Source organism: Eschrichtius robustus, chromosome X (genome assembly GCF_028021215.1).
Source record: "Eschrichtius robustus isolate mEscRob2 chromosome X, mEscRob2.pri, whole genome shotgun sequence".
Taxonomy (NCBI): Eukaryota; Metazoa; Chordata; class Mammalia; order Artiodactyla; family Eschrichtiidae; genus Eschrichtius; species Eschrichtius robustus.
This window is the reverse complement of record NC_090845.1, coordinates 44456189-44468703: the sequence shown is the minus strand read 5'-3', so window position 1 is coordinate 44468703 and position 12515 is coordinate 44456189. Positions and strand designations below refer to the sequence as shown.

At 53.5% G+C, this 12515-nt stretch overlaps 2 protein-coding genes across 7 annotated transcripts in view; one reads left to right on the top strand and one right to left on the bottom strand.

Moving 5' to 3' along the window:
• Positions 1 to 1459, top strand: part of SYN1 (synapsin I) — a 44702-nt gene extending 43243 nt beyond the window's left edge. The window contains exon 13 of one of the 2 annotated variants that reach the window (XM_068532889.1): positions 839 to 1459. In XM_068532889.1, coding sequence (XP_068388990.1) covers positions 839 to 974 — 136 coding nt within the window. In that variant the 3' untranslated portion in view covers positions 975 to 1459. The remainder of the gene's footprint in view (positions 1 to 838) is intronic. The other variant, XM_068532890.1, reaches the window with a different exon arrangement.
• A 444-nt stretch (positions 1460 to 1903) lies between these two features.
• Positions 1904 to 12277, bottom strand: ARAF (A-Raf proto-oncogene, serine/threonine kinase). 5 transcript variants are annotated; one of them, XM_068532894.1, is made up of 16 exons: positions 12190 to 12277; positions 10696 to 10850; positions 10453 to 10556; positions 9588 to 9690; positions 9343 to 9497; positions 9132 to 9230; positions 7556 to 7712; positions 7424 to 7451; positions 7199 to 7344; positions 6902 to 7104; positions 4995 to 5171; positions 4847 to 4893; positions 4190 to 4308; positions 3819 to 3950; positions 2689 to 2823; positions 1904 to 2483 (listed from the first exon to the last, which is right to left on the bottom strand). In XM_068532894.1, the coding sequence occupies exons 2-16, from the start codon at positions 10789 to 10791 to the stop codon at positions 2349 to 2351; spliced, it is 1836 nt and encodes a 611-aa protein (XP_068388995.1). In that variant the 5' UTR covers positions 10792 to 10850; positions 12190 to 12277; the 3' UTR covers positions 1904 to 2348. The 5 variants fall into 5 exon arrangements, with proteins under 5 accessions (XP_068388995.1, XP_068388996.1, XP_068388997.1 ...); XM_068532895.1 differs by having other exon boundaries at positions 7556 to 7697; XM_068532896.1 differs by lacking the exon at positions 12190 to 12277 and adding an exon at positions 12046 to 12183.
• Positions 12278 to 12515: the final 238 nt, after the last annotated feature.

The following is a 12515-nucleotide window of genomic DNA, read 5'->3' as shown; positions in this document are numbered from 1 at the left end:
CCAGACCCCTCCCAGTTCACAGAGGCTCCTGCCCTCCATCCCAGAGAAACCCCCTTTGAAGTGCAGAATCCTCCCAGTAGGCCCTGGGAAAGCCCCCCAGCCCAGCTCCTCTCGGCCCACCCCAGGCGCCTTGCTGACCCTCCTTCAGTACTTCCCTGCCAAACTCATCCTCCTCCTGCCCAACCTGACTCCCCCCCCAGCCGAACCCGCAAACTCCTCCCGGCCCCACCCACCGTCCTCCTATGTCACTTCACTCTTCCCAGTCGTCCTCATGCTTCTCCTAAAGTCTAGGCTCCCTTCTGGTCCATCTCAGTCTCCTCCCAAATCACACCATCCTCTCTGCCTCTTCTGGTCCATTCCAGACCTCCTCTCTTAGCTCAGAAGTCCTCCCTGCCCCACCCAACTGCTCCCCCTTAGATTTGCCCCTTCCAGCCTGTCCTTGGTCCAAGCACCGCCCCCCCCCCCCCCCCGCTTTTCTGGACTCCTCACCCTTAGACTGGAAACCTCCCTGCCCATCGTCACCTATATATCAAACTCCTCCCAATCTAGCCTAGAATTATAAGAGAAGATTCAGCCCAGAACTCTTCCCATCAATCCCAGGCTTCTTCACCTTGGATCCAAGTCCTCCCAGCCTGGCCCAGGGCTCCTCCATTCGTCCTGAGACTCCCTCAGGGTCCAGGCCCGTGCTGGGGCGGGGGGGGGGGGGAGGGTCACAGGCACAGCCCCAGGACCAGAGGGGCAGGGCTGGGGCCCGGCCTGGGGTAACGTTGTGTTTCTCTCCCCCTCCTCCCTTCCTCTCCCCCCCTTCCTCCCACGCCTCCACCTTGTTTCTCTCTAGCAAATCCCAGTCTCTGACCAATGCCTTCAACCTTCCAGAGCCAGCCCCGCCCAGGCCCAGCCTTAGCCAGGACGAGGTGAAAGCTGAGACCATCCGCAGCCTGAGGAAGTCTTTCGCCAGCCTCTTCTCCGACTGACACCCCACCCTGAGAGCCCCCAAATCCCTGGGCAACCCCTGTCTGGGCCCTGAATCTAATTCTCACTTTTGGAAGCTCATCCCTTGAGAAGCCCTCTCCTGGATCGCCAAGATCCCTCTTCTCACTCCTCAGAATGCCCAAGTCCCTGGGGAAACCTCACTCCTGGTCCTAAATCCAGTTCTCACGTTTAGAATTCCCAAGTCCTTTCAAAAACTGAGACCTACTTCTCAGTTTTAGAACCTCCAAATCCCTGAAGACCTCCATTCCTGGTGCCCTCAGAATGCATTTTCCTTTCTGGAAGCTCCCAAACACCAGGCAACCCCTCCCGGAGCCCTGAAATTCCTGGAAAACCCCACTCCTGGTACCAGATCTCTCAAGCACACCTTGTTCCCTATCAAAATTTCCCAAATCCTTAAGAAACCCCTACCTTTGAGACCCTTTCTATGGATCTCACATCTCTGGAGATCCACCTCTTCAACTGCCCCCACCCAGCTCCCCAAGGATTTCCCTTCACCCCCCCACCCCCCACCCCAACCAACCCCACTCAACACACTGGGAGCTCCTCCCACTGCTAGGACCCCTCAATTCCCCAGGGACCCCTGCCCCACTTTCCTGCCTCTGACAGCTGTCTTTAAATATGCAAACGCCACCCATCCTCCCAGAATCCTTTGCACACAGGCCAGTGGTCCCCCACTTCCCCACCTTTGCAGTGATGTCTGTGTCTGTGACTGACGTGGCCTCCTCTCGTGCCGTGCTTGGCATATGTGGTCCTCGTTCATCGTGCCGCCTGTGGTGATGCGTGCAGTGGCGCTGTTTGTGTGGTCCGCACCTCCCCTCAACCTCCAACCCTTGCCTGGACTCACCCTCACCCCTCAGCGGCTCTGAACCCCATGAGAAGAGTCCGGAAGAAAAATAAACAAGCAAAGGCCCAGCAGAATTCTGTGCTTCTTGGTGAAGAAAGAGGGGAGTCCTTGAATGGTGGGAGAGAGACAGAGGGGACCCCCCCAAATCCACACGGGGTGCTGGGGACCCCAAAATCCAGTGGAAGGCACATCAGGCACAAATTCCAGAGAGGTTCTGAGTGGAATCCCTGCCACAAATCCCAGCCGTTGGAGATGGAGGAACTCCCGAATTCAGAAGTATCGCCAAAGCCAAGAGGAAACCGAATTATGGAGGAGGCAGGGGTCTCGGTCTTTGAGGGCCCCCCAATTCCAGAGGAACTTGAAAAGTACATGGGCACCCCCTCATCTCCCAGGGCAGGGATGGGGGATCCTGAGGCAGTAACGGGGCAGAGACAGAACATTGATTGGTTGGTGGGCAGGGCTCCTTGGCGTGGCAGGTTGAGATTGGCTCCCTGGTGGCTGGGGGTGGGGCCTAAGGCACAAGGCGGGCTGCGCTGAGTAGGCAGGCAGGCAACTCATCAGCCTGGGTACGGTGCAAGGAGGGTTCGGAGGCACTCCGCTCAATCTTGGGGAGTGACCGCTGCAGCAGCTCAATCGTGGCCAGGATCTGGGGGCAGGGGCGGGTGAGGAGGGGTGTCCAGAGCCGCGTGGGCACCCTGACACCCCCAGACCCCAGCCTAATGGGGAAGCACACACTCACACACATTGTACACCTCGGAGCCTTGAACACAACACAGTTCACATTCACACCTCAGAGTCCTTCTCCTCAGAGGCTCCCTCCCCAGGGTGTCCAGCCCTCCTCCTCGGCCCACCTGTGGGAAGAGGGGCCGCTCCTCCCGCTGGAACTTGAGGCAGTCAGACAGCAGGCGCCTCATGGCCTTGGGGCAGTTGCTGGAGATTTTGCTGAGGTCCGGGGACAGATAGCCACGGCCCACCATAAAGATAATCTGGGAGGGAGGACAGGAATGGGGTGATCTGGGGGTCTGGGCTGGGAAGCCCAGGGAATTCTGGGTCTTGAGGGACCTGGAGGGCCCCTTTTAGGAGAACTGGGGTATTCTGGGTATTGGGGCCCAGAGGACTGTGGGTATCTTGTGGATCTAAAGATTCTGGGTCTCTGAGGACTTAGAAGGATTCTCTGCTTACAGAACAGAAGGATTTAAGCTTGGGGGAAGTCAAGGGCTGTAGGTGTCCGGGGCCCAGATGATTATGGGTCCACAGGTTTCTAGGGGGCTTAGGGGCCTAGAAAGTACTGAGTCTGGGGGAAACATGAAATTCTGGGTCTGGAGGAAGCTAAAGGATTCCAGCCCTCAGTAGCTTGTATTTCTGTAGAGGTCTGGGGCCTACAGGACTATGGGTCCACGTAGGTCTGTAGGATTGTGAGTGCTCAAGACCCAACGACTACTGGTACCTGAAGCCTAGAGGATCCTGGGTTTCTGAGGGTCTGGGAGAGTCCAGGCCTTGAACCTGGAGAAATGTCTGGGGCCTAGAATATTACGGATTCAAGGGCCCTGAAGTCTGACAGATACCTAAGGCCTGAATGGTTGTAGGTAACTGTGAGGATTCCAGAAGTACAAAGGGATTGTTTCTGGGAGAAATGGGACTCTGGTCTTTGGGGACTTTGGAGAGTTTGAGTACCCAGGCCAGAGGACTGTATGTGTCTAGGGGTCCAGAGGGCTTCTGGGCTTTGGGGGGCCTAGGGGGATTCTGGGTATAGGGGATTCAGGAGATTCTGGACTTTGAGGACCCAGAGGAGTAGATGTGGGTGAAGGAGGGAATTCTGGGTACGGAAGACCCAGAGGAATCTGGGAATCCTCAGCTCAGAAAACTTGGGGTTTCTGGGGGAAGTGTGGTGTTCTTGGTCCGTGCAAAGGTGGAGATCTGAGGTTTGGAGGCTGAGGGGATCCCTTGGCCTGGGAGATGGCAGGTAAGGCACGGGGCTCACCTGGTCACGGCTGCCAATGTGGCTGTAAGGCAGCGAGCCGGTCATGAGCTCGTAGAGCACAACCCCATAGGCGTAGACATCTGACTGGAAGCTGTAGGGGTTCGGGTCCTGCATACGGATCACCTCAGCTGCCTTCAATAGGTCGGACCGGGCAGGAGGAAATGTGGAGGTCAGCAAATGACTGGCCCATAGGCCCAGAGCCCACCAGCCACACTGGGTGTAACTCAGAGCCACCCACACGGGGTGAAGCATGAGCAGTCCAGACACCCACACCTTGGGGTGCAGGCATCCCCGGCCCCACTCGGCCTCCCACATCCTAGCCCAGCAGCCCATGTCCCTATATGCCCCCAGTCCAGCCTGGCCCAACTCACCATCCATAGCACAGAGCCCGAGGGCTGCTCCAAAGGCTGGGCTCCACTCCACCGCGTCTTCACTGTGGCCAGGCCGAAGTCCCCGATCTTCACCGTGAGCCCCTCGTGTAGGAAGATGTCCGCCAGGGTCAAGGGCCACTACAGGGACTCCCAATAGCCGGGCTTCTCGCCCTGACTGGGAGGCTCTCGTTGACACCTCCACACCAGTCACGCCTCTAACCCCGACCAGAAGCCCCGCAATGTCACACAAACTAGCCACAACCTTGACTTGGGTGGGGAGCTCCAATTAATGCCCCCTACACTTGGCCCTCCTGTGCCTCCTGACTAGGAAGCTCCTCTAATGGCACCCACACTCACCATGCCTGTGACACTGGTCAGGAGCTCCCCTAACGCCCTCCACAGCTGCCGCTCCTCAGACCCTGACCAGAGTCCCGAAGAACAGCACCTGCACCAGCCAAAACCCTGACTCCTGACCAAGAGACTCCCATTAAAGGCCCCTCCCCAGCCACAGCTCTGGCACCTGGCAAAGGGAAATGCCACGTGTGCCCCTCCCTGTTTGCCCCCAGAAAGCCTCCCACAAGAGCCATCCCTCTAAGCCCTCATCCTGTTTGATGCCCCCCACCCCAGCCCAGCCCTTAGAGAGGAACATGTAGATACTGTTCGACTTGAGATCTCGATGGATGATGTTCTTGGCATGGAGGTAGCTGTTGGGGTACAAGCAGGTGTCAGATGGTCTGAGGGCTACCTCATCTCCCCACCCCCAGATCCCCCAGCCCCTCCCTAGTCCCCAGGCCAGGACGCTCACTCCATGCCCTGGGCAGTCTGCCGGGCCACGTCAATGAGCTGGACCATGTCGAAGCGTGTGTCGGCCACGTGCAGGTGGTGGTAGAGACTGGAGCCCTCGCACCACTGTGTGATGATGGCAAATCCCGGCCGGGTCATGAAGCCCATGAACAGCAAGATGTTGACGTGACGTGTCTTCCTGCAGGCAGGGCGGGAGGTATCAGGGCAGGGAGGGTAAACAGCAACTTTCTGAGCACTGGGAATGGCGCTGTTCACTGCTGCCTTCTGCCATCATTCCCACCCTGGCTTTCAGGAGGCTCAGGGCCAGACTATGGCCAGAGTCAATGAATTTGTGAGATGTGTTTGCTGGGCTATGATTCCACGCTGGGCGCTTATGTCCTGGGCTTCCTCATCCAAGTCTCCCAACAAAAGCAGGAGGGAGGGATTACCCCTCACCCCCTGCTGACCAGGAGTGTCTTAATCATCAGTACCTGCCATACCTCTGACCCTGATCATGACCTGAGCCTGTGACCATTTGAGATGAGATGAGAAAGTGGAATGCCAACCTTCATCAGTGATATATCAACAGAATATCGATAAATGCCGGGTAAAAATATCAGTGATGTGTGACTATATCCTGTTAACCATGAGAGGCTTAGAGGTAAAGAGCTTGGGATTTGGACTCAAATTAGACCCTAAGTTCCAATCCAGGCTTCCCTGGGTACTCACTGTACAATCTCAGGGAAGACACTTAACTTCTCTGTGCCTCATTTTCCTCAACTGCAAAACTGTGATAATTCCGTGAGCTACCTGACAGGGGTGTTGGGAGGACTATGTGAGTAAATAACCTGTAAGGTGCTTATTAGAACAGCTGAACACAAGCAAGCACCCTGAAAATATCACTGTCCTTGCTGTTATCGCTACTGGGTACCTAGGTTACCTGACAGAAACTCTGTCCTGTATGAATGGAGCCACCCTCATTTAGAAGAAAACTTTCACTCCTTATAGAAGTATTAACTGCAGTTACAATGGTAACTTACACGCAAAGAACATCAACAACGCTCCGCAATTTTGCTCACAGCACATTAGTATTCTTCACAGCAGTTAGGTTATAGTTTCAATACGAACACAACGCAAATTCACAGCCTGCTCAAATCATTGTCATTTCATAGAGAGGAGCAAAGACTGAAAATTTCCTTACTGTGGCATCCATTATGAGGATGAGTATTAAAACAGCACAAGGAATTATGATAACGTCAACTCTGCAACATAATTGTGCCCACTTGTCAGAGGGGAAAGCCCACCCTGGCAACCCCAGGAGTGGTAGGAACTAGGGTGGCAAAAAGGGAGCATCAGGGTTTCTTAGCACAAATGAGTTAATATAGTATGAATGATATATTAGGCAGAGCAACCACAATCATTAATCAAACAATGATTAAATTCTGGTTCTGATTATAGGTCTAATACTGTTCTTTAAAGTATGGTATTGTTATAATTAATAACAAGAAGGCAACACAATAAAGATATACTAATGATGCAGAACAAGCAGAGGAGAGGGAAGGACGCCAGGCTGCCTGGCGATGCAGTTAACTCACATTATGCCATTGATGTAAGTACCACAGTAACATTAGTGATACCCATTTCACAGCAGGCAAACGAAAAGACCCACATTTTGGAGGCAGAGCCATTAATTAATATCAGTATTTACACAAACACAAACACCAATGTGACCAGAGGTCCTCTAAACATACCCTTTTCCCAGAGGGGAAAGGGGCTTCTCTGATAGAGAAGAAACTTACCATTATGGTTATAACACCACACGTACACAGGGGACGTGCAGGAAGTGCCTTCAGTATGGCCTTTCCCCAGAGAGGCACCAAGGCGGTGCCCACCGCCCCTGCCCCCATCCCTGCGCGCGAGCAATCTCACCTGAGCACCTGCATCTCGTTCTTGAAGGCCTGGGCCTGCTCAGCTGTGGGTTGGGCCACCTTGAGCACCTTCACGGCCACATCGCCGTGCCACCGCCCACGAAACACGGTCCCAAACGAGCCCGTCCCGATCCTCTTCAGCAGCTGCACCTCACTGGGTGGCACCTCCCAGTAATAGCCCGAGTCCCGGTACCCCAGATTCTTCTGCGGGCCACAAGGGCGGCATCTCAGGGGCCTGCCCACACCCCTCATCACTCGGCCTGCGGTGCCCCCACCAAAGGTGCCCCCTGGAGCTCACCACTTTCTTCTTGTCATCGGCCAAGGACTTCCGCTCCCGCTGCTCTGACGGGGACTTGGAATGTGGGGACTTCCTCCCCGAGGACACGCTGGCCGGGCTGGGGCTCCCCCGGGGGGTTCCATCGCCACCACCTCTATTCCCGGCAGCTGCAGTTGCGGAGAGGATGTGAGTGGAGCCGGGTGGGGTGGGGTGGGGGACTCAGGGTGCAGGTAGCGGGGGGCTCACCGTCAGTGTTGAAACTCTGGGCAGGGAGCTGGAAGCAGAGGGCTGGGCGTCAGAGAGAGGACATAGAAGACAACAGGAATGGCCCTCCCCTCTGCCCGGTGCTCCCCCGTGACCTCCCGCCTCGACACCAACCTGGATGAGGCCGGAGTCCATGGGGGCTGTGGTGCTGACCATGTGGACGTTGGGGGTGGATGTGGAGCGGATGCGCTGGAGGGGGGCGTTGGCCGGGGCAGGGAAGGGGAAGTGCTTGGGGTCGCGGTGCTGGGTGCAGGAGCTGGCAGGGGAAAGGCTGTGAAATCACTGTCGAGTGAATGAGAGAACCAGCAGAGCTGCCACCACCGCCCACGCCCCGCCCCGTCCTAAGTGTGTGTTTAGCTCACACAGAGTAAACGTCCACTGTCATTACTATTATGCATTTGTTCAAGAAGCGCTGACTGAGTGCCTGCCATGTGCCAGATACCATTCTAGGTAGTGGAAATAAAACTGTGGACGAAACAAATAAAGGTTCTACACGCATGCTGATTTGAACTGTACTAAAAATTTTAAATTTAAAAAAAACAAAAAACAAATAAAGGTTCTTGCCCTCATGGGGCTGACTGCAGCAGGAAAAAAGAGAAATAAAAAACAAAGAATATTTAATATGTCCAATGGTGATAGGTGCAATAAAGCAAAAAATAAAGCAACATAAGGAGACAGGAAGTGTCCCTGGTGATGTCAGGAAAGGCTTCTCTGAGCAAGTGACATTTGAGCGAAGACTTAAAGGAAGGACAGCAAGCCATGCAGATAGTGGGGGAAGAGCAATATATAATATTGTATAACTATATGTACTATTCAAATATATTATGTATTATATAACGTACAGTATGTTATCTATATTAAAATTACAATGCTTTACACATATTATAATAATGTTATATGTTACACATACACATCTGTTATACATGATATATACTAAATATATTATAATGTTACAAAAATATTTCTTAATGGTCCCTTCACTATCCTGAAATGCAATTCATAGATAATTTATTCACATATACCCATAATTAAAAATAACATAATGCTCTAACTTTACTATTTCATATATTACATAAAAATGTTTGATGTTCTACATTATATGAAAATATTATCAACATAACACATAATACAATAGCATAAATATATCATATAAATATTGACATTATAAAATATATAGATATATAAAATGCATATCATATGAACATGATATATTAGAGCAATAATATATTTCAACATTGAAATACTATAGTATTATAATACTTAACATAAAGGAGAAGTGAAAGGGAATTTACGATAAAATAATATGTATTTCAAAGTGGAAAGGCTTGAGCATGGTTATACTGGAGGAATTAACTAAGTAGTTAGATGCATATATATAGATATATATTATAATTAATAAGAACTTATCCTATACCAGTTCTTGTTCTAAGCATTGGACATGTCTTAACTCATTTAATCCTCACCAGAACCCTATGTGGTCATTATCCGCTCTTTACAGATGAGAAAACTAAGGCCCAGAGAGATCAGGGGACTCACCCAAGGCCCCAGGGCTCCATGCCCTTACTCACACTTGTAGGTGCTAAATAAATGTTCATGGAGTAAACAAATGAATTCAGTATGGCTTGTACTCTACGGAGGCCTCCAGATCTTTTTCTTCTGACAGCAGCCCTTCAGCTAAGGCATTCCCTACCTGGGACCCTGAGGGGTGAGTGGCTCATTCAGGGGGCGGTTCGAGGGAGCCTCATGCTGTCTGGAGCCTCCGGACAAATCCTGGACACTGTGGTAGAACCTTGAGGGCATTCAGGGTGTAAAGCAAGGGAACATGGGTCAGCTGTCTGTAAGAGCCTTGTGGCTGGGCCTCTGTCCTCCCCATCCCCCTGCCCACCCCAGGCCAGGCTCACTGTCGGCGGTTGGTACTCATGTCGACACAGACTGTGGGGACCTTGGAGGAACAATGCTGGTGGAACTTGTATCCACAGGTTTGGCAGCGGAAGCCATGGAACAGAAACTTAAGGCAGAAGTCACAAAAGGCCAGGCTGAAGAACGTCTTCCGTACCTGCTGTCACAGAGTAGAGAAGATTGAGGCCTGGTCAGGGACCCTCCCGCCACACCCACGGTCTGCCCCCACTTTCTACCCTGCACTCACAAAATTGTGCATGGTCAGGGGGACGTCTTCGAGGACCTCCACAATGAGCTCCTCGCCATCCAGGGGGGCAATGGCTGTGTCCCAGGCGGTGACTGTCTTTCGCCTGCAGAAGGCATGGAAGGGAGTGAGTGGGAGGGTGGACAGGGGCCATGGGGAAGAAGGGAACCCCCCAAAAGTCCCTCCAAGCCTGCCATCCATGCAATAATAGATGACATGTTTCATTCTTAGTACAGCAACTCTAGGAACTAGTACTATCCTTGCCCCCATTTTACGTATGGGGAAACTGAGGCTCAGGGGGATGAAACGACTTGTCCAGAGCCACAAGGGATTGTGAGTGGCAGGACAGTGCGAAGAGTCCATGCTCTTAGCCACAAGACGAGCAGCAAATGAGACTGAAGAAACAACTAAATCTTAGGAGTCCTGAGCAAGCCCCCGACAAAGCAGCTGGTGAGGCACTGAGATAACAAATAAAAAGCAATGCGTGAATTGAATACAAAAAAGTTAAGGAACTCTAAAACGGAGGAATAAAGGGAAGGTCAGCGAGGCCCACACAGCAGACAGAGAACAAGGAAATGGAGGAAGGAGAGAGCTGACAAATTGATAAAACAGTGAAAGATGAAACAGATGAATTCTGGGAGGACATGACGGAGCACGGTGAGGATTTGGGGTCCAAGAAGAAAATGAGTTGCTGACCTTACAGGCCAATAAACTAATGAAGTAATGAGACAAAAGCTGGATGCACTCACGGATTCACTGAATGAAGGGAAGACTAACAGAGACTGCACAGCAGAGTGGAGAGTCGCATGACTCTGAGGAGGGGCTGGAAGGCTGCGTGCCCAGTTGGAGGTGGCGGTGCCACACTTACCCCTTGATGAGCCGGTAGACCACACAGCAATCCTGATTGAGACCCCGCACCTTGAGGGCCTTGTCTAGAGAGTCGTAGACACTCATGCCATCCCGGACAGTCACCTGTGTGTGTGTAGGTGTGAGGAGTCAGCGCTCAGTGGGGTCCCCAGCTGACTCTCCCAGCCCTTGTCACCTTTCTGATCCAAGATTTACAACTGGGTCCACGCCCACCCCTTGCCAGTTTTGCTCCCGTCAGACTCACCACCGTGCGTTGCTTGTTGGGCAGGTACACTTTGACGGTGCCCACTGCCCGGGACGGCTCGGCCCCGTTGGCAGGGGGGCCCCGTGGTGGCTCCATGGAGCCTAGGACTTTGTCAAGACGGGCTAAGGTGGGGCTGGGCAGGTGCCATGGGGCTCCTAGAAGACAGAGGGAAAATTCAGAGGTCCCATAATGATGGTCTGGAAGCAAAGTGGCAGGGGGCAAAAATTCAATCTCCCAGCTCCACGTCACCCCTTGTAGCCTAATTTCCACACAGCCCAAGGGATCCAGTTCCTCCTCTGCTCAGCCGCTCCTGTTGTTTGTCTCACACTTAAGTGCCAAGGTCTCGGATTCACTGCATAGGGCAGGGTGGGGTGGGGGGTAGGACATAGTGAGAGGTACACACACTGTCCCGGAGGGCACAGGAGCACGTAAGTCTCCGTGCTAGGGACTAACGGGGAAGTCAGCACGCACTGCACTGGGGCCTGTCAGGTACGTAATGGACATGAACAGGCTGCCCTGGCTTTCTAATGGCGAAGGGGGTTACCAGATACTGTGGTGCGGAGGGAGTCACAGACAGGGTGATGGGGAACTAACAGAGGATCATCAGATACTGCCCTTAGTTTGAGGGAAGTGGGAATTGCATCAAACAGTGTTCGTAAGGGCACTGTGGGCATCCCAAAGCCCTGAACGGTAATGATGGTAGGTTCACGGATACTGTGTTAGGTGGCTAATGGGAGTCACCAGACTGTGATGGGGAGTTCATAGAGGCTCAGCAGACACTACGCTGAGGGGAGATGTAATAGGGGTCACTAGGGACTGTAATGGGAAGAAGAGTGGATAACGGGTGTCACCAGACACTGTCATGGGGGAAAGGAGGGTAATGGAGCAACACCAGACGTGGCTGAGTTGAGATAAACGGGGGTAAAGCGCGGGTGGGGCGGAGGGCGCGCCAAAATTCTCCCTGACAACTAATGAAAGGGTCGCAGGCATATTACTGGTGATCACGGAAGGAGGCTGGGGAGGGTTAAAGAGGAGGAATGGGGGAATCCTCAAACATTCTCCTAGTGGGCTAGACATTGATCCAGAATAAGGAAAGCGAGAAGTGAGCTACGTCTTCACGCATTCCCCGTTGTCGGTAAGCAAGGGTCATCAGATACCTTAAGGAGGTTGAGAGGGACTGCACATGACAAGGCACCACAACCCAAGCCCCATTCGGCCCGGCCCCGCCCACCGAGGGCCTTCCAGCTCTGCGCAGGCGCGCTGCCACACGCGACGGGCGAAACCATCCCCCGCAGCCTTGCACCCCTATTCCAGTCTACCCCCCCCCCGCGTTGTCGACGATGGTCTCACCCCAGGTCAAACCACTCCTCCGGTTCCGGGCGGGGGGCGTCGGGGCCCAGGCGCAGCCATCCTGGAGCTGAGCTTTCGGTCCCGGCTCCCTACCCGAGCCCAGCGGTCGCTCCAGAAACCTAACCCTGCCGGGCCCGCCCTCACCTGTCACGCCGCTACAGCCGCCGCCGCCTCCATCTTGGGCCTGTCTTCTTGTTTCCTTATAGAGTCCGCCTCCACCGCCCCTTGGACTTTGGCTATTGGCTCCGGAGGACTCAGCCCTCCATTCGTATTGGATTAGAGTCACGCCTGTCAAGGCAGGACCGGCGGAATGTGGGTCGTGTTCCGCATTAGGAGGGGCTGCCTGAAACGTCAGGGTCTAGGGCAAATTCGCACGTCCTGACTCGCGCAGGCGCAGTCAGGAGGAGACCTGCGTTCCGTGGGCTTTAACCCCAATCGTGCCGTAGTGGAATCAAGCAGGGTTTTTTTTG

Excerpts from the sequence above, each read along its gene's own strand:
- ARAF (XM_068532894.1), bottom strand. The coding sequence starts at position 10,791 with ATGGAGCCACCACGGGGCCCCCCTGCCAACGGGGCCGAGCCGTCCCGG. Across the intron at positions 9,231-9,342 it reads ATGAGTACCAACCGCCGACA|GTTCTACCACAGTGTCCAGG; the intron begins GTGAGCCTGGCC and ends AATGCCCTCAAG. Across the intron at positions 3,951-4,189 it reads CGGGCTCTGTGCTATGGATG|GCAGCTGAGGTGATCCGTAT; the intron begins GTGAGTTGGGCC and ends GACCTATTGAAG.